Here is a 25,843-nt window from a genome sequence, read left to right as displayed (position 1 = left end):
AAGATCATGCAAATGGAAGGCAAAGTGGCCCCTGGCACAGTGTGGTGGCATTGATTGGTGCCTCTAATGTTACATCCATCCTCAGACCTGGGCTCTGGGTCTTTTGGGCTTTGATTGGCTAGGAAGTCAAATGCCCAGACCACCTCCAGGATCAGAGGTGTGAGCTGAGTTGTGACGGCTGCTGAATTTCATGATCCAGTGAAAGATACGAGCGCTGGGCTGGGGGCTCTGAGGGGGCCAATAAGCCTGGGAGGCTGGCTGGGGAGCTCAGTGCACCGCTGGGGCACACTGGGCTCTACTTTATGAGGTTGGATGGTGTCTGAGGCTCAGCCTGCAACGTGCTGGAGGGCAGGAGAAGCAGGTAGGTGTCTGCAGGTCTGGTGGGCACCCAGTGCATGAATGACTGAGCGAGGGAGGGAACGAGCGTGGATGTGGATGTGAGTAACTGAGCGAGCGGGTTGATGGAGCAAAGGGCTGAATACAAGAGTGAATGTGTGGCGAGCTGAGTGATAGAAGAAAAGAGTAGATGACTAAATAAATGAAGGAGTGACTGTCTAAGTGAGTCATTAGTGATGGAATGAATGAATGAATGAATGGAGAATGGTTGAATGGATGCATGAGTGGATGAATGGATAAGGAGCTGGGTAAGTAAATTAATGAATGGGCGAATGACTGAGAGCATGAATAAATTAAGGAATGACTGAGTGACTTCAGTGAGTGAGTGATGCTCACCGGCACAACGGAACCAGGCCCACAGGGACCTGGGAGGTGACAGTGCCCTGTTGTGCCCCCCTACCCCTCTGGCAGCAGAGCCCTGTGGGCATCCAGCCATCAGCGCGGCCGCTCCATTATGTATAAACACAAACAGGCTCCCCGTGTGTCATTTACCCTCTGCCACAACTGCATCCTAACTACTGAAACGCACATGTCAGTAAAATAACATATCTCTGGTGGCTTGTCTACCTGTCTCCCTCACTGCTGAGAAATAACTCGCAGCAGCGGGTTAAGCTGACAATAAACACAGGAATTGACTTCAGTGGGAATGAACTTGCTTGACGGTTGACAAAAATCTAAGGTGATATCACTTTGGCGGGGCTTGTGACTTGTTCAGGGGGCTCAGGTTGCTGCTGTGCTCCTTCCTTCTTGGGATAAGGACAGAGAATAGAGGCCCCAGGCTGGCGAGAGGGTCCTCTGTCTCTGGGCCCAGAGGCAAGCCTCGGTGTGCTGTAAAGGGCAGAGTCTTGGCTTTTGTGGTGGCACCAACTTTGCAGTGGAGGGAATGCTGATGGGTAAAGACCGGGTATGAGGAAGGCAGCTCCCTCCTCCTCCCTGCTCTAGCAGTTGGAAAAGATCAGGGGAGGGCTGGCAGTGACCTCCTTCTGGTCCAGGCCCCCTCCGGGGTGAGATGGCAGGAGGCAGCCTTTCCTCTCAGGCTCAACAAGGCACGGAGGCTCTGGGTGAGGGCCGGTAGCGGGACACTTTGAGGAGGGGCTGGAGCCAGGCTTCGGCATCCAGCCCCCCCCAGCCAGCAGCCGGCCCGCTGGGCAGCCTGAAGGGAGATGAAGGTAGGCAGACTTCAGCAGAGGGCACTCCAGCGCTAGGAATCTGCACTCAGCAACCGCAAGCCTGTGCTCCGCGGTTTCCCTGGGAAGCGGAGATCATGAATCTCGGTAACTCGAGCCCAGGGCCTCATCACTCACCGTGATTGTGGGGGGATTGAGGGCTGGAGTGGATCGGTCTAAACAAAATGCGCACACAGGGGACTTGTCCAAATGAGCCTGCCTGGCCACCACGGGGAGCCTCCTCCCGCCCCCCCAGCAGAAGCAGGGAGGGGCCAGGAGGGGCCGGCGGGCCGGGGTTTCTTCCTCCCCAGCCCCCACCGGGGAGCCAGTGGGAGCCATGAATCTCGCTGGCAGCGACTTGGGCCAGCTCAGCCATTTTCGGGGATGTTAATGAAATGCGGGAGCACTTGTCCTTTCAGACAGCGGCCCCTTTTATTTTGGAATGAAAAGCTGCATTAGTCTGAATGAGGTTTGGAGGCCTCATAAATCCGGCGCTGGCTGCCTCGTGGGGGAGCGAGGAGCCGAGGCCTGGATGGTGGGTAGACTTGTTTACCAACAGTTGGAAACGCCAGGATTGGCGGCTACCAATCCCAGGGGATGCAGCTTGAGATCCCGCCAGCTCCGCCGGTGCCTGCCGCTGGCCGGACAGCCTGGGGAGGCACCCCCACAACAGGGAGAGAGGGCTGCAGGTTTGGGGGCACCCCGGTTTGGTCTAGTAAAGGGCCCCAGTCCTACTCTACTCTCAGCCTTTCTACAAACAGCCGGAAGCCCCAGTGGGCTTCCAGCAGTGGTGATGAGGACATCTGGCTAGAGCCTGTCCCCTGCTCAGTCCAGGCCGGACAGGACAAGGGTCAAGCCTGCAAGCTTAAGGGGCGGGTATAGGACTTCCTTGCCGGGCATACGGGTCCCGGCTCCTCATCCACAGTGCCTGGCAGTGATGGCCAATAAGTATTACAGGGAGGAAGGAAGTAGGAGGCAAGGAGGAAGGAAAGAAGGGAGGAAAGTGGGAAGGAGGTTGGGAGGGAGGGAAAGAGGAAGGAGGGATGGAGGAGGGCAAGGAAGAGGGAGGGGGGATAGGAGGAAGAAGAGGAAGGGAGAGAAAAGGAAAAGGGAAGGGAGGAGGGAGGAAGGGAGGAGGGAAAAGCGGAAGGGAGGAGGGAAGAACGGGGAAGGAGGAAGGTCACACCCTAGCTGTGTGACTTTGGACCTCTTCACCTCCCTGAGGCTCAGAGTCTTCAGGGTAAAATGTAGAAGTCCCGTCCTGGCAGGCTGGGGAGAGGGCGAGAGGAAGCGACGCACGTGAGGCACGTTGAGTAAGCACACCGTCTGGAATATAGAAAACACGTAATAAACACTAGCAGTCATTATTATCATTGCTGTTGTTTTTGTCGATGTCATGCATCCCACCCTTCCCCAGACCGGAAGGGAGCAGGCTGCTGTCAGCTCGGGGACACCTCTGTGGTACAAAATGGCTTGCAGCTAGGTCCAGAGCAAGGCCCAGTTCTGGGCTAGGGTCAGCCGGCTTCCCTCTGACCTCGGGGCTCCCGAGCGGCTGCGGGGCCCAGTGACCGAGCCTCACAGCCTCTGCAGCGGGGTGGGGGTAGGGGTGGGGGTGTGCTGTTTTCTGCCAGCCAACGTGGCGGCAGGGAAGCCTGCTTCCGCAGCGCTGGCTCACACCCGCCCATTCTGGGCTGCGGCAGCAGTGGCCGGCTTGCGCTGCTCCCCTGAGCCTGGCGAGGAGGCTGCAGGTGACAGGGCCACATGGTGCCCTGGGGGCCTCAGATCCCCCCTCCGCCCTCATCCATTCACTCTCTAGTCCCTCTCCTGCCTGTGCTAGCTTTCTGGAAGGATGCTCCTCCTCCTGCCCCCTACCTCTCATACCTCCTTCTCACCGGGCCGGCACAGGGTTCTAGCCTAGGGTCCAGATCTGCCTGATCCCTGAAGTCCTAGCTCTTCCCTTCTGCTTTTGCAGTTTCCCTGCCAGGCCACCTGTGCCCTGTGCGCGCCCCCCCCCCCTCCTGGCAAGAGGCTGCCTGCAGGACAACCAGACAGAATTAACATCCAGGCTCGCGCCACCTCCCCCAACCCCTGACGTCCTTGGGTACTGTTGGTGATGCTTTTTTAGCCCTGCAACCTTTGCCTTGAATTCAAGTCCTGCCAACCCCCTTTTCTCCCATCAGGGCACCAGAATTTCCTTCCTTAGAGACCGTCCAGGACTTTCTGGTTTCCTTGAGGAACTGAAGCAGGTGACGGGGATGGGGTGTCCAGCCTTCAGTGAAGAGGCTCGTCCACCTTTATCCTGGAGGGTGGGGCTTCTTGCTTGCTGGCGCCCACTGGGGCCCATTACTCTCTATCAAGAGGTGGCAGGTGCTGTCGCTCTGGCTCTGGTCTGCATGCCCTTCTTTCTGGTCTTGTGGGCAACATCTTCCAGTGGCTGCTGGGGAAGCCAGCAGCTCCTGCGCACCGGTGAGGAAGGCCCAAGTTCGGGCACAGACCGAAGCCAGTAACCTCTCTCTGCTGTTGGGTATTTGAGGATGGCCTCAAGACCGCACACCTCTTCCTCTTCTTAGCAGAAGAGCCCTGGGAATCCTCCTCCCTCCTCCTCGGCTGCCTCCCCTTCAGGTGGGAGGGAGTCCCCTTTCCAATTGGCAGGATTGGCCACGCTGCAATATTCACATCTCCACACAATGCCAACGTGCCCGACTCCCAGAACGGGCCGGGAAAGAAAAGACGGGGAAATTCACAGGCTGGAGAGAGCTGAACTCATAGTCTGTTTGCAAGAAAATCAAAGATTTGCTTTTCAGATGTTGGGGGCCATGCTCTTACCAGACAGCTGGCAAATGGGAGACATTGGGAATGATGGAATAGATCAAATTATTTAAACGAGAAAAATAAATTCACACACAGCCTAGCCGCTGCCCGGTGACAGATCCGTTTATTTATCTACTGTATCGGCACCGCTTTGTCTCTGTCAAAAAGGTCATTAAACTCGCCTAACTGCGTAATTCCCAGCCTCCTGCTCCAGACTCGCTCCATAGCCCTTCCTTTCCCTCGACACCCAGCGCCACTTGAAAAAAAAAATTTATTATTGCTAATAAACAAGGTTGTTGGGTTTTTTTTTTAACCCCTTCTAGCTTGTTCCCCCATGGGTGTTGCTCCATCCCACGGAAAATGACAGTTTCTCTTTATTTGTTCTCAGGAGGAAAGGGGAAGGGGGCCAAGCCCCTCCTGCACAGTTGGGGGAAGATGGGTGGGCGGCAAGTACCAGAGTGCATCTCAGATGACCTCCGAGTGTAAGGATTTAGCCATCTTCCCCCCAAACCCCTGGGGTTGCCGGGGGCCGTCAAGTCCTGCCTTCCAAGGCAGAGGGTCTGCCTGGGCAGTCCCACCGCTACCAGCTCCCGCGGCTCCCCTAGCCCAGCGGGGACAATTCCCTTTGAATCCTGTCTTCCCGGAGCCCCAGCCCCAACTGTGCCTCCCCGAGAGATGAGCTTAGGGAGGGAAACCGGTTCCCGGGTCCGTCTCCCGTCGCCGCCGTCTAGCCTGCGCCCGCTGCGTGGGAGCTGGAAGGCGAGCCTCCGCAGACGGCGGGCTCCGCGTCCCTCTGCTCCGGCGGGCGCGTCTCCTCCAGCTGGTCGGGCCGCTAGGCTGCCGCCGTCGCCCAGCTCGCGGTGCCAGCTCTCCTGCTCCACGCCCGGCTCCCAGGCTCCGTGCCCTCGCAGTCGAAGGGACTGGGGGCGGCAGGGCGGATGGGGACATCTGGGAAGCGAGGAGAATCCTCGTTCTCCGGGCGTCCCCCCAAACCGGGTCCAGGGTCCCCTTCCCCGCCCCCTGCGCAGGTGTGAGCGCGCGAGTGTACGCCTCGGCAGGCGTGAGTGTGAAGTGTGTGTGTGCGCGGGGGAGTGCGCGGAGGGAGCGCGGGCGGCGGGCGGCGCGGGAGGCGGGAGGCAGGGCGCGGGGAGGGGGNGCCCCGGGCACGCTCGGCGGCGCCCAACGATGACCGCTCCCTGGCGGCGCCTCCGGAGTCTGGTTTGGGAATACTGGGCCGGGCTCCTCGTGTGCGCCTTCTGGATCCCGGACTCGCGCGGGATGCCCCACGTCATCCGGATCGGTAAGGGCTCCCCGGAGCCGGGGGTCTCTGTGCGCCCGGGCGGGGGCGGGCGCGGGGAAGCCAACGAACGCGATCCCAAGAGATTTTTCCCGACCTCTGCGGGCCGCCGGGGCCGGGTGACCACCGGGGGCTCGTCCCGGGGAGGGCAAAGTTCCGAAGCCGGGGTCACGGGCCTTACTTGGTGGGGAGGAGGCAGCCGGGCCGCGGCGGGCGAGGGGCCCTTGGAGAGCGCCCGTGAGAGGCCGGACCTGGCGGAGAGGAGCGAAGCGTTCCAGNTCCGGGTTTAACTTTGTTGTGGCCGCCGCAGGCACCCTTGTAGACAGCGCTCCGGGCAGCGCGGCAGACCCTGCGGGTCCCAGGCCCGCGACCGCCAGGGCTGGGCCCGGCCTGGCCACGCGGGAGCCTCGGCCACGTAGGCCCTGCGCCTGCCGCCAGGCCGGAGACCTGGGCCTCCTGGGTTCGCGAGGCGCCACCACCAGCATCTGGCACAAGGCGGGCAGAGCTCTCCTGAGCCAGGGCCACCTTCCCCCGCCTCGTGGCTCTTCTCCAGGAGAGGACTGTTGGAGGCTTGAGGGGATGCGGGGAACCGAGGTCGGACTTGGTTTCGGTACTTGAGGTACTAGGAGGTGGTCAGGAATCCGGGGTGTTTGGGGGCATGTCTTCGTGGCTCGCTCTTGGATACCGCAACCTCCTGAACTCAACATCCGGATGGGGGTAGAGCGCGGTGCTCAGCGCTGCGCACGCACGCAGGGGTCCTTCAGTCCATGCCCCGGACCCTGGCGGACTCGCACCCCGCACCCCGAGAAGAAGGAGACATAGGAGTCCAGGCACGGGACTCTGGGGACATCCCTCACGGTCAGGCTTAACCCTTTGCAGCCCAGGCTGCTCTTGGCGAGCCAAACACACACACACACACACACACACCCCAAAAATCACGTCTTCTATATCTGCTCTTTTGCCTGCTCCAGCTCCCTGTTTGATTACCATTCCAGGGGCAGGCAAAACCTTAGGAGTGGGCCAGCACTTCTTTCATTCCCTCCTTCCTTCCCTGTCTTTTGGGGACCCTACATAGTAGGATGCCCTTGAGAGAAAGGGGGGGGCCCAAAAGGTGCTCTGTGCCCGTCCCACGCATTGCAGTTTCCTTTCCTCTGCAGGGGGAGGGGGGCGGGGAGCTGGGTATGCTCCCTGCCTAGCCTCAGGGATGGAGGTCTCTGGGGCCCCAGCAAGTCAGGAGCAGGTGAGGACAGCCCCAGAAGGATGAGCCAGGGAGGGGTCGGATGGCGTATCCTTAGCTGCCCCCTCTTACTGTGAAATTGACTTCACTGGGGGGGCTCTTCACTGCCCTGAGGGGAAGCCCCAGCCTGCCTGCCCTTTCTTGGGTTCAGCTTGTAATAATGCAATTAAGGATGGCAAAGCCCTCCTCTCTTCTAATCTTCTTCGTATTAAGCCCCAGGATTAATTAGCATGTCGGCCCAAGCCATTTATATCCTAGAGCCCTGCCCCATTTGATTCCCAGCTCGAGGACTGGGGTTCTGTGTGGATGCCAAACGTGACCGCTGGAGCTGTACCAGCTTGGACTGAGGATGGGAAGGTTCTGAGGCCTCTGGGCTTCTCTGGAGCTTTGCTGAGGAACTGAACTTCCAGCCTTGGGAGTCCAGGCTGGAGCTTTAGCTGGGACCAGGGAAACAGTGGACATGGCGGGCCCACGGGCTCGGGAGTGCACGCATATGTGTGCACGTGCGCGCCTGTGCGCACGCGCGCGAACACACACACACACACACACACACACACACACACACATACACCCTTATGCAGAAACCCAAACACAGCGGCTTAGCTGGGTCCCACACCATCTCCCTTTTCTGATTCACCCGTGGCATCAGAAAAGGGCTGCAGGAATTGAGGTTCTGGAAATGGGGTTTGGGAGTGTGCTGGGTGCTTCTGGTTCCTGAGATTGGTGCCTGAGCTGGCTGTGCCTGGAGCCGAATTCTCCAGCAGGCAGGCATCCTCAAACACCAGCTTGGGAGAGGGTTTTCCTGCAGGTGTGTGAGGGGCTCTCAGGGCTGGGGAGCAGCGTGCCCGCCCCTTTCTTTGTGCCTTTTTTGGGGGCTGAAATTTTCTCTTAGACAAGGAGATGGATAGCTCAGCAGTGTGACAGAGTGTTCAAACAATCCATCTTGAATAGATGAATTGCATTGCTCTGTCTTTTTGTAATTGTGTCTATCAGAGAGAGAGGTCAAGGCATTGATTGCTTGGATGGTTTGCAAGTAACAAAGGAGAGTGAGGGAGAGAGCGAGGGAGAGAGAGTAATTGGATTGTAGTCTGCGGGGAAAAAATGATCATTGATTATTTTATATGAATATGTGAAAGATGTATCTGCGTGTGATTATCAAGTGTTGCTCATTGAAGGTTTTCAAGGCATATTGTTCGGCATTTTATTATTACTCTTATCATCGTTATTATTGTTGGGATGGATTCTGCTCTTCACTCATGGGAAGCAGTTTAATGCGTGGATCTTCTCAGACGGGCTTCAGTGACCTTTCGCGGGAACTTGGATTACCTGGTTATATGACCTAGAAGCTGAAGGGGAGGGGCCTTAGGCTGGGAGCTAGGAGGCCAAATTGCACTGCCCCCTCCCCCACCTCGAGCCTCAGTTTCCCCATCTGCAAAACACCGTTGGGTTGGCTGTGATTGTTTGGGATATTCTGTGGCTTCAAAGTACCTTTTTGTGCAGACTGGTGGGGATGGGCTGTGCTGTTATAGGTTGCGTGGTTACATGAGGCTCCCTCGTGTTCCATGCGTACCGTAGGATCGAAGGCCAGCTTGGAACTTGAAAAGGGAACCAGACAGTGGTGGCAGCAGCCGGGGAGCTCTGGTGGATGGTGATGATCTCTAGCCAGCCAGGGGGAGGTTCAGAGCCAAATGACTGCAGAGACATAAAGCAGGTGTATGTGTTGGGGATGGGGGTGGGGTAGAGAGGGAAGGGCTGGCTCAGCTCTGGACTCTCTGAGCATCTACTGACAGCAGAACAGATGAGCCTCAAGACCCCGAACCTGGTCTGGAGGAGGGGGGTACCCAGCGGGCAGTTGCAGCAGTCTGTCCCCGGGGAATGAGATCCTCTTCCCGCCCCCCCCACCCCGAGTTCCCAACCCAGCCCCGTCTTCATCGTCTCCGATCAGTTCACCCAAATGGTCCTGAACATTCGTCTCCTGAGTTTGGGAGCCGTGTGTAAAACAATGAGGAATTTCTTACAGTGACTGGTGATACGCTGAAGCATTGCCGCCTTGTAGGAGCAGACAGGAGCTGAATGAAGATCAATAGGGTTTTCCCCCCTGGAAGTAAATAGCTTCAGACAAGACCTGGGAGTGGCCCGAGGGGCCTTGGAAGGCATTAACTTGAGCAATTTCTGCCTCCACTTTCCAGCCCAGCCGCTCCTGTCAGCCCGGGCTTCCCTCTTCCTCAAAGCAGGAGTTTAATTTCTTCATGATGCCTGCCTCTCGCTGCGCTAAACAGTCTTCTGACCTCAGGATGATCTGGGGTTTTTAGAGGTGGCTTACGCAGGGTGGGCCGGGCACTGTGTCCTGACTCGGCTCTTCCAAGGTCACTTGCATGCCCCTGCTGCTGGCCTGACAGCAAGCCCAGCCTTCTGTGCTATTTTGAAAGGGCTTTGAGGGGCAGCTCTTCAATCCCCCACCCTTTCAGGAATGCAAGGGTACTTGGCTGCTTTTAGGACCTTTTCCAGGGTCTGGGAGCCTCCCTGAGTCCTCATGTTCTGGCAGGCACTGTTTGCCCCTGCTCTGGGAAATGGCCCCCTGCGAGGGTGGGGGCAGGAAGCACAGATTCCTCTGTGGACATCATAGCCCTCCCTCCTCTCGGGGGAGGTCCGAGGCCATGTACAGGGGAGGTGGCAGAGGCTGCTCGGGGTGCCCTTTTCAGAGGAGACTCTTGCTCAGCAGATGGGTCTGTTTCTGGTCTGCTGAGGCCAAGCCTCCTCAGAGGCTGTGTGAGAGTCCCTGTGAGAGACTTCTGCCCCTGCCTCCTGTGGCTTCAGCCTGAGCTGCACCCTGTTTGCTCCGGACCCTCCAGAGGGAGGGCAGAGAGGCGAGAGCCAAGGCTCCGTTTGGCTGGGCAGCGGCAGAGAGGGATCTGGGGAGCTCTAGGTCCTGCCCAGCAACAGAGAGGACCGAAGTCCAGGCAACAGGGCTGGTTGCCCCCCAGGCTGGTGTGGTGGGGCTGCAGCTTTGGCTGGCTGGCTGGCTGGGCCCAGGGCCTGGCGCAGACAGACTTGTTCCCTGGAAGAGCTCTTCTCCCAGGTGCCGATTCCCCAACAGCGGCACCAGGGGGCAGTGTGCCTGTGTCGAGGTCTCCCTGCGTCTCCCGCCTGGGACCCCACCTGGGTCGGAGTGACATCAAAATAATGCACAACAATGCGACAAGACAATGATCCCAGCTTACAGAGCCCTTACTAGGTGCCAGGCATCACGGTGTTTCCCACGCTGACTGGTAATGTGGGTGACTAGTAAGTGCTCAATAAATGCAGCTGCATTTTCCTTCCTACCCCCCCCCCCCCCCATTTTGTTTAGCCTTCACCACCCTGAGGGCATTGTTTCCATTTTGCAGATGAGGATACCAAGGTTGGCAGGGTCACTTGGGCAAGATCACACGGGCAGCGAGTGGTAGATGGAGGGTGAGGGCTCCTGTCAGCCTGACAGCAGGTCCTCCGTGTTCTGTGTCGTTGGAAGATGGGGAAGCAGCGGCGTGCACAGGTGTGGAGTGGAGCACCCCCATCCCCATGGCCCTGGGTGCGGAGTGTGTCCTCACAAGGCCCGGCTGTGTTTGGCCTGCTGTTCGAGGTGGCTGTGAAGGTTCTGTGACATTTAACCCTGCCAGTGCCGGTTTTCAGAGTCCAATAGCCCTTGTTGCTGGGCTGTGTGGCCGACATGCTTTCTGTACAGGAAAGGATGGACGGTCTTCTCCACCCTCCCACCAACACATGCTTACACGGCTACATCCCACCTCGTCCAGGCTTCTGGACTCTGCCCAGTGCTTCACTGAAAGCCCGAGATAAAGGATGGACTCTCCCTTGGATCTGGCTGGTCCGCCCATAGGAATCCTTCCGCTCCGGGGACCCCAGCCTACGTGTCCCCCTGGCAGCCACCGAGCTGTCCTCAAAGACATTGTCAGAGCCTCGAGGAAAGGGCTCCGTGTTTGTGTCTCCTCCTCCCTTCCATCCTCATCAGCCAGTGACCTGGCCAGAGAAGGTGCTCGGTGAATCGTTCCTTGTTCTTCTTCCCCTCACCTCCCTTTTCCCTCCCCAATCCCATCCTCTCTCCCTTCCAACATCCTTTCCAGGCTAATAGGTTTTATGGTCATTTTATTTTTAAGCAAGAGTCCCATTCTGACCTTCCAGATAGAGCCTGCCTTGCCAGGAACGGAGCCAGGTGGACAGTATGAAGCCACCGACGCTGGGCTCTGGAATATTTGTTGCTCTCTCAAAGACACTGTGGGAGGGGCGCCTTAATCAGTCGATTAAGTGTCTGACTTCAGCTCAGGTCATGATCTGGTAGTTTGTGAGTTCGAGCCCCGCATCGGACTCTGTGCTGACAGCTCAGAGCCTGGAGCCTGCTTCAGATTGTGTCTCCCTCTCTCTCTGCCCCTCCCCTGCTCACACTCTGTCTCTCTCTTTCTCAAAAATAAATAAGCATTAAAAAAAAGACCCTGTGGGTAGGGTGTGGGACCATGGTGCAAGAGCTGCTAGGTCCATCCTTTCCTATGCCACCCCTATGAGAGCAAAGGCAAATTCAAGTTTACCCTTCTTGTCCATCATGTTCCTTCTTCTGGGGGACACAGGGAGACTGGGATAATGGTGGCTGCCAGGGACTGAACTGTTTTGGAAGTGGGGGAAACTGCATGCTGAGAACCCCTAAAGAGGTGACAGATTTGGGATGAGCACAATCAGAGGGCTCATGTTATTTTCCAGGGCCTCAGTTTCCCCTTATGTAAAATGGGGACGATGCCATCTGCCTCACAGAGCCAAACAAGTATGACATCTTTTCCGAAAAGCTTACATGCTGTCCCAAGATCGGCATTTCTTCTTGTTGTTCGAGAGGTCTGACGCCAGCACAGGGCCATAACTTGGGTGAGGTGAGCGAGGTAGCCCGGGAGCAGATCTGAAGCGGGCTCTCGAGTGGTGACCCTGCACTTGCACGACTGACCACGCAAGCGGGCACTTCCTTAAGTTTCGTGCCCCTAAGTGTATCATTGGCTGGGACCTGCACCTGTGTTTGCTCATGGAGTCCCTGTTTACTTTTGCTTCTTTTTGTGCCCCAGGGACAAAATCCTACTTGAGAGTGATTGGGAGTGGGGATGCTGGGTCGAGGGCCAAGGGGTTGGGCTTGACGACAACAAGTCATTATGATTTTGCTTCCGTTCCCCGTTGGCCATGTTTTACAGCAGCACAGAGCACTCGGCCCTGCCTTACCTTGTTTTATTCCCTCTGGAGTTAATGTCCAGGGTCCCCTGCCTTTTCCTCCAAGCCCGGCCCTCTCCTCTCCCCAAAGCTCACTTTCCCATGCCCCCCTCCTTGCTTCCTGGGACCTCCGAGCCTTGTTTACTAGTGCTGATTGGCCGTGGCTGTGGTTTTGCTTGTGGGTGTGACTAGGGCTTTCTCTAGTCCGTGTGCGTCCTGCCTCCCCCCATTAGACCAGAAGCTGCTCCAGACTGTGTAAGGCCAGCTCCCCCCGCATCACTACTAAGAGGCAGAGTGAAGGTTTTTTTCTTTTTTTTTTGAACCAAATAATGTATTTCATTGATTCATTGACTTCTCCTCTACCTTCTCCCTTCTCTGAAGTCAGTACATGTCTCCCCTGTCATAGCTGGGATTGCTTACAGGACTTTCTCATTTGTGGCATCTCGACACATAATGGCGTGTCTGGGGTTTGATGAAATGTGGTGGATCTGAGTTAGACTGGGACTCTCCCATGTCGGCGCCACGTGACCTTGGACGAGTCACTTTACCCCCGGGCCTCCGTTTCCTCATCTTTAAGATAGAGATATTAGGATTAAGTGAAACTATATTCAGATGTTTTTCACCTGCCAAAATTCCGTCTCGCCGACCCTTAGGGGATCGTCTTCACAGAATTAGCATGAGGATTAAACACGATAAAACGTAGACAGCTCTTTGCACAGTGCTTGATGTTTAATAAATGTTGGGAGAGAAAGAGTGCCCCGACGGTGGAGGCCATGCTCCTGCCATCAGACTGTGAACTCAGGCTGTCTGCTTCCTGTGTACCCTCTGCCAACCCTGGTGCCCAGTACTCCGCATTTACCCACGTGTCCACATACCCACGTGCCCCATAGTGGAAATGGTAGGGTCTGGCTGCCTGTGACAATTATCCACCACATTAGGGGGAGAGAGAGGTGCCCTTCAGGATGCTTCTGTGTGTCAGCTCCCAGACTCCTCCTGGCTTGCTATTTATCATGTACCTGCAGCCCCCTGGGGTGCTGGTTCTTCCTCACATTTGCAGTGTTTTAGTTGAAATGCATTTTGTGTGTATTTGAACCGAGGAGACCCTGGTTGTGGGCTGCTCTTTAGGGACTGATCCAGAGAATCCTTGTCAGTCCGTCTTGGATGTAAGGTTCAGTCTTGCTTCTTGGACAGGCCAGTGCGGCCCAGAGAGGGTCTGTGGCTGGGCCCCAGGGGATGGAGACCGCTGGCTCTGCTGGGAGACACCAGGTAACGAGGCCACAGCAAGAGCTGGGGAGGAGAGAGTCCCCATGGTGATCATACGGATCGGAGATAATGAGATGGAGTGCGATCCGGGGGGAGTGGCAGCTTCGACTCCAAATCCTTTGGTGCCACGCTGAATGGTGGTTAAGGAAGGCAGGGAAAAAAAGGGAGCGAGAAGGAGCTAAGATTCCAGTTTGTGTGAAGAGGGTTCCAATCCATAGGAGACAATTAAGTCTGGAGCTATTAAAGGGACTGATGCAGACAGGCTGCTGTTGAAAGGGGGTTTATAGAGTTCTCCGAACAACTGCAGGGATGAGCTCTTTAAATATGGGAACGAGGGAGACTTCTGCAAAGCCTTCCTGCATCTGCTTTGCAGAACTGAAATATGCTATTCCAAAAAGCCTGCCCAATTGGGCGGAAAAGCAGAAGCAGGGAGCCAAGGACTTCCCAGGGCTCCACGCATCACATTTCCTGTCTGCAGTGGAGAATCACAGAATCTAGGCTGAAAAGGGCCCCTGGGGTCATTCTAGGCCTCTGGTTCTCAAACAGCAGCTTGCATCCAAATCACCCGGAATACTCATTAACATACAGATTGCGGGGGCCCCACCTACAGATCTTCTGATTCAGTAGGTCTTGGGTGAGACCTGGGATTTTACATTTTTGACGGGTCCCCAGAGAATGCTGATGCTGCTTCTTGGGCACTACCCATTGAAGACCACTGGAGGGACCCCCCCCCTTTACAGGGGGATATCTGGTCTTTGATTGAACACCACCTGAGATAGGAAACTTACTACTTTTGACCCTCTTTTGTTCTTTACCTGAATGTTTTGGCTGACTCCAATCTTTGTTGCAAATTTCTCCCTGAAATTTGTCTCCCTGCAGTTCCGGGGAAGGCAGTAGAACATGGATGTTGTCAGTATAGGTTCTGAGATCCATCTGTCTGAGTTTAAACCCTCTTCCCCCATCCAGGCTCTGGCACTTAGGATAGGTCACTTAGCTTCTTAGCTCTTGATTTCCTCTCCTGCAAAATGGGGATAACAATAGATTTGGCTACATGGGATCATTGTGAGAATTAATATGCCTGGCACGAGGGAAGCTTTCCAGGCACTTTTACAACCTAGCCTTGTGGAGAAGTTCATCGGTTCTGGAATCTGCTGGCCTGAGTTTGAGGGTTGCCTCCATTACTTCCTGCCTGTGTGATCTTGGGCAAATTAATCCAATAGTAATAATAATAATAATAAACAATAGTACGTGCCTCACAGAGTTGTTGTAAGGATTAAATGAATGAATGCATGTGAAGTGTTTAGACTACAGCCATGGTAAGCACTCAAATGGTGTCCGTTACTCTTACGGTACAATAGCCATTCCTGCTGGTTCTGGTTCTGTTTTGCTCCCTATCCTCCCGTGCAACCCTATGGAAGTGTCAAAGCATTTCTCCAAATTAAAGTTGCTCCATTCTTCCTGCGTGGTGTTGAGAGCTAACCATCGTGCTGCTTGTGTATTACACCCAGTAAGCGCACAGCTTCCTTGGACCTCAGCTTCGGGGTCTCCTTGTACAGCCCGGGCCAGCTGAGCCTCCTCAGCAGCCGCTCCGCTTTGCCGGGTTGTACTGAGTTGGGAGTCTCTTGAGATCACCTGGTCTTTTTCACAGGTGTCGCTGCTGATCTATAACTTCTCTCATCTTCCCTTTGGCGGTTGATCTTTTGAGCCTAAAGGCAGGAGCTGCCATTTATCCTCAGTAAATCCTATCATTGAACCTTCAGGCGGTTATTCTTGCTCCTTGTTTCTGGACCCACCAAAGCCTGTTCCTGGTTCAACATCCTCAGGAGCAGGCATGGATTTCACCTTCTTCCTCCCTAGTCTCCCTCTGGGGGTCAGTGGTGGAGAGGTTAAGTGGTCATTGGCCTACACTACAGTTGGTGCTGGGAACCACTACTCTGGACAGTGTGGCTTTTGTGGCTCCCATTCCATTATTTGGCTTGCTTCATGCCCTCTGAGCCTGAGATGAACCTGCCTTCCTCCCCTTCAGCTATGTCTGCCATCGACACATTAAGCAGGCAATGACCAATGTCAGAGTCTGTTGGCTTAATTCAGTGATCATGGATCCACTCTCCTATACTTTAACCCGCTTCAAAACCCCACTAGTTTCCTTATGCTTTCAGGCCCTTTATGACCTGCCCTGGTTGGCAGACCTATACTTTCTCCCTCCTTGCCTCATACACACCGTGCTCCACTGTCCTGAACATCCAAGTCCCCGGGACACGCTATGCCTTCCCTCACACCCTGGGCTCTTGCAATTCTTCCTGGACAACTTCTAGTCATCCTTTGGGTTTCACCAAACGTGTCTTTTCCTCCAGGAAGCTTTTCTTCATGCCTAAACACTTCTTTGGGTCCTCACAGCACCCTGTACTCCCTTATTGTAGCACTTACTGTATAAGCAGAGACCACAGATGGCTTATTTCACCACTTTATCTGCTGTGTCTAGCATGGCGCATGGCACATAGTAGACGATTAATAACTATCTGTTGAATAAACGAATGCATTGATAAATACAGTCATTTGAGTAGAAGTCCACGTACCCACCCTGTTATTCAGCTCAACGCTTTTTCCATCCGGCCAACAAGATTTCATGAAAGGCATTGTTCGATTCTTCTACAAAGTCAAAGTTCTAACGATGTCTGTGGTGTTCTGACACTTGAATTCAGCACCTTCTATGCCAAGACTTTTCCCATGTAGTCTCTTGGGCAGATCTGGAATATTCAGGGGGAGTGGATCCTTCCTTCCCAGGGCTAGATTGGCCTTTATAACCACTGGTTCATATCATGACGATTCTCCTCATGGGAGAGACACAAGCTCTCTGTTTCAAGGAAAACCTCCTGACCTCCCTGACCTCACCTCTTTCTGCTTCCCGCTTGCCCCTCAGCATCCCTGCTGCTCCGTTGGGTTGCTGAACCCAGCAAGGGAACTTCCGCTATTCATCCTTAATAGGCTGGCCACTCAAGACAGCTGCTAGACAGGACTGTTGCGCCACTTGCACTGTGGCCAGCCATAGATCAGGCTTCTCTGTTTTCCGTCCTTACCACATCATTTACTCCTGCTAGGAGGTCTAGACACCAGGTCTACAGGCCAACCTTGTGTAAAGCAGAGGTGTTCCAGCTGTACAGACGGTCAGCCTGGGGCACTTAGCCCTGGGGATGAGTGCATCATCCGCACTGGGTTCTTGAGAGTGTGAATGTGTATATTTCTGTGTGTTAGTGCACTTTTAAGAAATAACCAGTTGGAGGTTTGCATCTCTAGCATAGGCTTCTTCCCACGTTGGTACTCAGCAGCCATTCTTTACCCCAAGCCTGTTAAATGGATCAGTGGGAAACCAAAGACTTAGGTGTTGAAGTGATGGTCCCAGTTCCTGACTGTGCCGATTGGTCCGCTGCATTTGTGTTGCTGAGAGTGAGGCCAGGGCAGGTTTGCAACGGGGCCCTGGACTTCCCCTCTTAAGCATGATGGAACCAGGCTCTGCCCTGAGGCCGTGCCCTCCCTTTCTTGCCTCCCTCCCCAAGGAAACAGATGACACATTATGAGCAGAAAGAGCCTGTTGCCTACATGGCCATTTTTCCTGCCCAGTTTAATAGAGGTGACAGCCGTCTATTTTACTTGTCTCGTAACATCGAATCAGTAAATAAAATATGGGTGAACTCTCAGGTTTAGCTGAATTATGGCTGGTCCATGGGGATGGAGGGCTGTGGGAGAGCCGAGCAGAGAGATTGAATCCCTGGCTTGTTGCAAGAAAACCTGAGCCACGTGTCCTCCTGTGGCTCTAGGAAATCTTCCAGTGCTGAAGAAGGCCAGGCAAGGTCACCCTGTTGGACTGTCTCTGAGCCCATGGAAGAGCCAGAACACAAGAGGGGATACCCCAAATGTTGTAACTACAGGGGTACAGTACTTGTCCCTATTCTTTCCTATCACAGATTGGGATACTGAGGACCAAAAGGCGGACATGATTTGTGCCACATCCCTTGGCAAGCCGTGGGATGAAAGCATGAAGCCAGATGAAAACATGAGTCTCTGACCCCCAGTATATTAAAAAAAACTCAATCCATGTCTCTCTGTCTCTGTCTGTCACACACACACACACACACACACGCTTGAAGCTTTACCTTGTCAGTCTTGAAATAGAGACTAAATTTTTGTAATGCTGAAAAACAGACCTTTAACACATTTTTCCACACTGAGGGAGAAGTACAAGCCAGATTCATGTGTGGTTGGAAAGGCTAGATCATGGATACACCCGATGAAATTCCCACGAGGCCAGGAGATTAAGGTTCACCCCAACCTCTGTGTTCAGCACCACGGAGAGCAGCCAGGCCCTTGGGTAGTGAGTGGGCGCCATCTGCCCACTGACTCTTCTGGCGGGGGTGATGTGGTTATTGTGAGGCCTTGCTTGCTAAACAGGCATTCTTTTTCGGAATGCTATTCCTCCAGGATTCCGGTGTTCATAAACTGGGCTGAGGTGTTTAACAGGCACACAGTAGGCTAATTTGTGGTCGTTCAAATCAAGCAATTCACAGCAAAAGAAAATGAAGGGGACAGATAGAAATTTCTCCTTTCCTCCCCCCGCCACCCATGTAAATTGTTCCTAAGCCTTTGGTGCCTTGTACAGCTTGTCTGCTAGGGAGCAGTAGCAGATGACAAAACGAGTGAACGTTCTATTGTCAAATATCACACCTGATACCAAGCATCTTTGCTCGGCTTGTCAGCAGCATCTTTCACATTGCATTTGGTAAGTAGGCTTGTGTTATGTATTTTTACCCTGCTAAATATGATTTCTTAAAAGTATTTTGTGCGTTATTATTTCCTGAGTTGTGGAACCCTGCATACCTATAATAGAGACGTATTTTCTGCTAGTAAATAAAATTACTCCTCGTTCAGGTGATGGGAATGAAATGTGTCACAGCTCTGTGGTTTTCCCCAAAGAACTCCAGTGGTACCAGGTGCTATGCCACCTGGATGGTTCTGGGAAGCCTTGTGATTGGGCTGGGTATTGACAAAGTTCTCTCCTAGAGAGGAAAGTCACTCTGTGAGTGGCCTCAGCATACCTCCGAGAATGGGGTAGGTTGGGTCCATTACCGAGGTACTCGGGGTTGGCCGGAGCACCTGGCCTAGAAGCCAAAGAGCTTAGGAATCTAAGAGTATTTGAGGGACGCCTGGGTGGCTCAGTTGTGTAAGCATCTGACTTCGACCTAGGTTATGATCTTACTGTTAACGAGTTCGAGCCCCGCATCAGGCTCTGTGCTGACAGTTTGAAGCCTGGAGCCTGTTTCAGATTCTGTGTCTTCCTTTCTCTCTACCTCTTCCCCACTCGATTCTGTCTCACTCTCTCAAAAATAAATAAACATTAAAAATTTTTAAAAAAAGGAATCTAAGAATATTTGAATGATGGAATCTGAGGAATTGACACGTGCCTCTGAACAAGGAGTGATGTTTAAGTACACGGGCCCCGAGGATGTAGGAGACAGAATGGCACCTTTCAGTCATGCAGCAGAAAGATCTGGAATGGGCAGAGGGGCAGTGCGCTACGGTGCCTACAAAGCAGGGCTCCTTCAGAGCCCTGGCTTGAGAGATCTCAGGAAGAAAGGATTGTTTTGTTTTTTTGTTTTTTTTTTTGCTGCTCCTGCTTGGGTTCAGAGAATCAGAAAAAATCTGCTTTGGAAATGTGGCTATTTTTATGCTGTTTGTAATTTAGTGTTTATTTCCTGTCGTTTTTGCATGGACTCTGGGCTGACTCACTGAGTCACCAAATATCGGTGGAGCGTCCACCCTGTGTACTGCAGAGTGCACAGGAAGGGACTTGTGGAGGGTCTGGGGGCATGAAGTGGCCTCTCGGGACCTGGTGGTAACTCAGTGGCCTCCTGGTAAGTCCATGTAGGTGACCTTCAGTGATAGCCATGGCTCCTTGAACACTCAGATAACATGCAGTTCGGATCAGAACCCCACAGTTGGATCTTCCTCATTCTCCTGGGTGCTGGAGAGAATGCCGCTAAGGCTCGGAGAGAAGAAACAAGCTAAAAATCACACAGCAGAGCCAGCTGGGAAGCCATGTGTGTTCCCTTTCACCCTTTATACCTCTGCTCTGCTTGCCTTGCTTCTAAACCATATTACTCCCAGGATGCCTGGGTGGCTCCGTTGGTTAAGCGTCTGACTTCGGCTCAGCTCATGATCTCTCGGTTCATGGGTTCGAGCCCCACGTCGGGCTCTGTGCTGATGGCTAGCTCAGAGCCTGGAGCCTGCTTTGGATTCTTTGTCTCCCTCTCTCTCTGCCTCTCCCCTGCTCATGCTGTCTCAAAAATAAACAAACATTAAGAAAACTTTTTTAAACCATATCACTCCTTCCATTGTTCTGACAGCTCCCTCACTCCTGAGCTGTCACAGCCAATCGTGGGGGGGCCCCCTCAGGACTCATTTTGGCCAGTTGTCTGTCTCTGGTCAGAATGGAACCTTAGCTTTTCTAGATGGGACAGGTGAGTAAGTGTACCTAAGGAGGAAAGGTAGGGGTAGGGACTGGTATCTGATTTTTGTCTCTGAAGAAATGATTCTGTCTCCTTTGGTGGGGAAGTTTTTCTTTCTGGCTAACTCACATTCTTCCTGGGGCAAATCTATCTCGTCCATGACATGACATGGCCGTTTGTGGAGTTTGGGAAGGAACATCTAGATTGGGAAACAGTAGCTTCAGGGACTTCTGTTTCTCTGGCTGCAGCAAAGAAAGTCTCAAACAATTAAGCTGAAATGGCTACACTGTCCCTCACACGGGCTCAGGCAGATTTATAAGATTTTCTTCTTTAAAAAATTGGGATTTTTTTTTTCCGTGGAGACCATGATTTATGGAATAATCAATTTCTTTATCTACCTAACATATTGGAGTGATCCGTCCGCGCAGGCATCAATTTCCCCCAGGGGCCGGAGGGGGCCGACAACCTTTTGAGCCTGACTCACCCAACAGATGGCTTTTTCTGTGAGCGACTTTGATCCCAGAGTCTGGCTCTGAGGCCCGCAGTAAGGAAGGTCTGGGGCTCCTGCAGCCCCACTCTTTGAGCAGAAATGCTGATACTTTCTCCTGCTTAGTGTCAGCCCCAACTGGAGAGGAGTCAGGTCCAGCACTTGGCGGCCTCCTGGTACAGGTGTGGAGGCTGAGAGGGAGGTCAAAATCCAGAGCTTGGAAATGTGAAGGTAAGGGTTGTCATTCTCTTCATCTCTGAAGGCTATGGTGTAGAAAGGGGAGCAAACCTGGCCTTAGAAGTCCCAGTGGAGAGAATTGGAGCCAGTGGGACAATGCTCCAAGGAGGCAGAATTTGGTTCAAAGCCGGCCATCTCGTGTTCAGTGCTATTTGATGAGTAAGTAAGACACCTTAGGAGTGGTGAGCTTCCTGGGATGGGAGATAATCAAGAACACACTGGCCAAGGATGTTCCCAGGGGTTCCTTTCACCATGAAATTCCAGGCATCCCCCGCTGTGATGCTCTAAAACCCCAGGCTTTTCTAAGCTCCCTGAAAGGCACCTGCCTGCTCTGGTTACACAAACTCCATGAACTCACACACGCTGAGCTCAGAGTGGTGGCTGCAGCCAGCCCCAGGAAGGACCTGTCAACATTTTTGAGCAGTGCCATGCCAAATACACAGGCCTGCCTGGTGTCATGTAATTTGCACGTCCCTCTGCTATAGGGATGATCACTTTCTTGTGCCGATATAGAAACTGATGTGTCACGGAGAACGGGTGGGTCCAAGGTCACACAACTGGTTGGGGTAGAGCTTTAGCTCGTTCATATAGGCACCTCTTCACTCAGTGAACCTTTCGTCATGAGCACATGCTATGTGCCAGCCCTGTGCCGGGTGCCAGGGCTACAAGGGGGAGCCAGACACACATGCTTCTTGCCCTCACGGAACTTGCAGCCTGGGAGGAAAGACAGGCACCAAAGAGTCGCTACAGATTCAAAGCGTGTTCTAGAAGGGAAGTGCAGCCTGCTCGGGAGAGCGTTGGGAAGGGCTTCCCTGAAGAAATGACATTTGGACTGAGACCTGAAGGAGGGGAAAGGGCTGTGAGGGGCAGGTGTTGGGGTGGAGTGAGGGACGTGTCCTAGGTAGAGGGAGTAGCGTGTTTAGATACCCAAGGGGTGGATAGTTGTGTTAAGTTGGACCATATGAAACTACCACATTTGTAGGTCAAGTGTGGCCAAATGCCAGCAGAATTGTATTTAAAAAAACTGAAGTCTAGTCTGAGTAGAGCGAAGAGAGGGGGTACGGTGAGATATGGCCTGAGTAGTGGGCTGCGTGTAAGGCTCTGTAAGCCAAGGTCAGGAGGCTGGACTTTATCCCAAGGGCACCAGGGAGACATCGAAGACTGTAGGAAGGGAGCAGCCTTTGAAAAGTCATCCTGGTGGCTGTGTGGTGTGACTGCATGGGGGTGAGAGTGGAAGCTGGGGGGGCCATGAGGCAGCTGTTGAAGGGGTCCAGGTGAGAGAGGGCAGGGAGATGTGTGGGCAGAGGGAGGGTTAGTTGGAGGCCAGGTGTCTAGGGCTCTCCTCAGAAGCCTGGCTGTTCCCTTTGCCCCAGGCCTGAGCCCTGGAGGCCAGGCCATGATACCTAGGAGTGGACCGACCCCGAGCCACGTGCCCATTTGCTGAGCCCTCTGTCGATGGATGCCACATCTGGTCGTCTGAGGGCTCATCTGGGCCTCCGGTCCCATTTCATGGCTCCTGGGTTGACCAGAAAACCCTAGGTGAGTTCCGTCTTCTGGTTCACAAGGCAGTGAGCCCTCCTTGGGTGGTGGGCCGCTCACAGACCCCCCTTCAGCAGGCACGCGGGGCCGCACATCTGGCCACCAGGTCGGACCTTCTGTGAGTGCGAGGTCTTTGTGACAGCCTGGCTGGGGGGCTTCAGAAAGGGGCTCTGTGGCTGCGCCGAAAGCCCTTCTCCCACTGAGGATGGAAGCCTCCTCTCCTTGGTAGTGGGCAGGGGCGGGGGGAGGAGGGAAGGAGGCAGACCTCTGACCTGCACGGCAGGTGCAAGGGTCACTGATACCCAGGACTGTCACATCCACGGTGGGAGTGACAGCCCCACACACACCTGGCTGGGCTGGGCTTCCCTTGTGGTTTCCATTTCCAGCCCCCCGCGTGGACACGATGTTACTGTGCTCATAGACCTAGCAACCGTGATCTGTTAAAAGCTTACAGTGTGTCAGACAGTGCAAAGAGCATCTTCCTGACATCCGTTCCCTTAATACAGCAAATCTAAGCAGGAGGAACTTTATCCCCACTTTATAGATGAGGAAAAGAACTTGGCGTAACACACATGGCAAAAGCTTTCAGAAACGTTGACTTCACCCTTGTCATCCATCATCATGGCTGCTGCTAGTTTAGTTTTTTTTTAATGTTTTGTTTATTTCTGAGAGAGAGAGAGAAAGAGAGAGAGAGAGACAGCATGAGCAGGGGAGGGTCAGAGAGAGAGGGAGATACAGAATCTGAAGCAGGCTCCAAGTTCTAATCTAGCTGTCAGCACAGAGCCCGACGCAGGGCTCAAACCCATGAACCGTGAGATCATGACCTGAGCTGAAGTTGGACGCTTAACCGACTGAGCCACCCAGGCGCCCCATTGCTAGTTTAAATAATGGATGCAAAGGCCTAGCACAGTACCTGGCACACAGTGGGTGCTCAGGGAGTATTTGTTCAACCTGTGTATACAGATTTGGGAAGAAAACGGGGCGAGTGACCTGGGTCAGGAAAGGCAAAAAGGTTGGGAAAGGGGTCTTCCCCAGCTTCCTGGATCCCTGAGGATCCCTTGCGTCTGTCCCCCTGGCTAGATCTTTCTTAGCCTAGCCCCTCCCCTGTCTCCTGCTCCTCGCCCATCCTCCATTCTTCCAGCGAGAGTACTGGATTTTTTGATGCCATTTCTTGGCAGCCATAGGGGAAGCAGGGACAGTGCCCCCTGTCTTGGGAGGGGGTCTGTTGGAAGACCCCCCCATCCTTCAGGGCTTCACCCTGCGGTTGCCTCTGCTCTGTCCTCAGCCACTGGCAGACGCTTCCCTCAGCCCATCCAGCCAGGACTCCTCAGAAACCTCTTCACACACAGACCCATCGTCAGCTCAAGGCAGGTGGTGGGGCTGTTTCTGACCCAGTGCTTCTGCATTCTGTGTTTCCCACCTGAATGCCCTCCCTTCTTCTCCTGCTGCATTTCTCCTTTCTCATACTTCGTGTTCTATCATACGCTCACCTCCTCCGGGAAGCCTCCTCTGATACACCCGGGCAGGGGCACAACCTTCCCTGAGCCTCCCAGAGTCTTGCTCTACCCTCCGCTGTTATAACACTTCTCGTGGGGGCAGAAATGATCTCCTTCCCCATCATCCCCTGGTGACCGCAGAGCTCATGTTGAAGCTTGTGGAACCTCTTGTGTTTGCCTCCAACTAATTGTTTACTTTTTTAAATCTTGTTATTAAAACAACATCAATGACAACATCTTTTGATGGTAGACTTCTTAGCCTCGAATGGAAGAGATTCTCCTTCTGATCTCTTTTTCTAGGTCCTGTCCTCCCCCACCCCCGATCAATTTAATTTTAAGTTGAATTAGTTTCTTAGGCTGAGTTAGCCAACATACTGAAATTGGGATGTTTTATATAAAATGTTCGATTTTTGCTTCTTTTTCCAGGTTCCCACATGCGACAGCCCCCACCTGTCTTTATAGGGCTTCCCTCAAGATGGGGAGGGGGGTGGGAGCATTGACGGTCATGCACGTGCTCTTCTTGCTGTGAAATTCAGAGGGAAAGGTGAAGTGTTCTGTGCGGCTGTGTTTTTATGATCAGGAGTGAAGACGAGGCAGAGCAGGAGGGCCGTTTCTTTCAAGCGTTGGTCTCTCACCGGTCCTGCTTCCCCGTCGGGTCCCTCCTGGACTCCTGTAGTCACCGAGTCCCTGACCCCCCACGGGGGCCAGGAGCTTCTCAAAGGCAAGGCCCTTATCTCATCCCTGTTTACTGTAATGATAAGAGCTAGCGCTGCGGAGCTCTTTCCCATCTCCTTTAACCCTTACAACGTCCCGAAGGTGGGGGCACTTCTTTCTTCTTTCCAGAGGAGGGATCTGAGCCCTGGCCAGGGGGACGACCCCTGCAGTAAGTGACGGCGTCTCCCGGATTTGAACGCCGGTCTGCCTGACTCCAGCCCGACTCCCTGTGTATTCCAGTAGCTGTACCAAACGCGGCCCAGAGTAGACCATTCGCTAGTGCCTGATGGAGCAGACGGAACGCCAGCATCGCGGGAGACCTGCTCCGGCAGTGGGCAGTGCCACGCTGGGGCTGTTCCTGGCTCTTTTCCTTCCTTTGGCACCTGGATGGCTCTCAGTGGGGCTACGTGATCCCAGGGCAGCATTACCCAGGGTTAGGCTAATGTGTGCTGGGCGGAGAGTCTGCTGTGAGCCCTTCACGTTACGGTGTCTTTGAGGCACCAGAACATGGTGGGGGAATCAGAGGTCCGCAGGAGCGTTCTAACAGCCTCTGTCTGTGCTCGCTCCCTCTGGTGTTCGCCATGGCCGCGGGCCCATCGTTATGACACAGTCAGCAGCTGATCAGGCCTGGATGATAGACTAGCACCAGACATATGCCCTTTCCCACCCGCCTCCGGGCTCTGAGTGGGAGGGCAGCACAGCCTCTATTTCTGCATCGCCGGGGTCAAAGGAGAATGGGGAGGGCAGGAAGAGGCTGTGCCCGCGCTCCGGTAGGCATAAGGTGCTGGGCAGCCATGCCTTGGCCAGGCTGTGGCTGAGGGGCGCCTCCAGTGAGAGGGTGGGTTGTCTGGTGTCAAGAGTCAGGAGGTGGCTGCAGAGGGAAGACTCAGCAAAGAATGAATCGCTGGCTCTATCCTGAATGGTGTCTGTAAATCCCACCTCGCCCAGATACAGCCGGTTTAAGATTCTAGACATCTGGCCTTTCTGGGTCTGGAAGGGGGTCCCTTCCCGGGGAGGATATCCATGGCTGATGGTGTTAGGTATTGCGCCAGGGGCGAGGCATGAGGGGCTCACTCCTGACACCAGCTGGGAGCTGGCGCGCACTGGAGTTCTCCCAGGCGCACAGGTCAGGGCCACCTCCCGGGGCTGAGCTCAGACCCACCCCACTGTGGGAACTGGAGGTCTTGACTTCTGGAAATTGCAGTGGCCCTCAAGGATCACCGGAGGCATATTTCTTGTGAAAGTCTGTTGGCGTAGCCTTCATTCTTCCCAGTCCTGAGTCGGTCATGCCAGGGACGTCAGTCCCGCCCCCATGTTAGCAGATCTGGGGTCATTCACTTCTTGGGAGCCTAGAACCAGAAGCGGGGGGGGGGGGGCAGAACGCCCCATGCAACATGGCACGTCCCTTGGACTTGGTGCTTACTGAGCCACAGGAAGTGACTTTGCAACAGCGTTGAGGGAAAGG

General features: G+C 54.2%; 1 protein-coding gene and 1 long non-coding RNA gene across 2 annotated transcripts in view; one reads left to right on the top strand and one right to left on the bottom strand.

Annotated features, from left to right (window-relative positions):
• The first annotated feature begins 5,558 nt into the window (after positions 1 to 5,558).
• GRIK3 (glutamate ionotropic receptor kainate type subunit 3) overlaps positions 5,559 to 25,843 on the top strand; it is a 230,191-nt gene continuing 209,906 nt past the window's right edge. Inside the window, exon 1 of the mRNA XM_077753181.1 lies at positions 5,559 to 5,673. Coding sequence (XP_077609307.1) covers positions 5,559 to 5,673 — 115 coding nt within the window. The remainder of the gene's footprint in view (positions 5,674 to 25,843) is intronic.
• On the bottom strand, positions 12,876 to 17,778 carry LOC144222648 (uncharacterized). Its single transcript, XR_013332451.1, has 3 exons — positions 17,608 to 17,778; positions 14,221 to 14,423; positions 12,876 to 13,535 (listed from the first exon to the last, which is right to left on the bottom strand). It is a non-coding gene; the product is annotated as an uncharacterized LOC144222648 (long non-coding RNA).

The sequence above is a fragment of the Crocuta crocuta genome, unplaced genomic scaffold (assembly GCF_008692635.1).
Source record: "Crocuta crocuta isolate KB4526 unplaced genomic scaffold, BGI_CrCroc_1.0 scaffold303, whole genome shotgun sequence".
In the NCBI taxonomy this organism is placed as follows: domain Eukaryota; kingdom Metazoa; phylum Chordata; class Mammalia; order Carnivora; family Hyaenidae; genus Crocuta; species Crocuta crocuta.
Note: the sequence above shows the minus strand (reverse complement) of the source record. Positions and strands in the feature narration are given on the sequence as shown.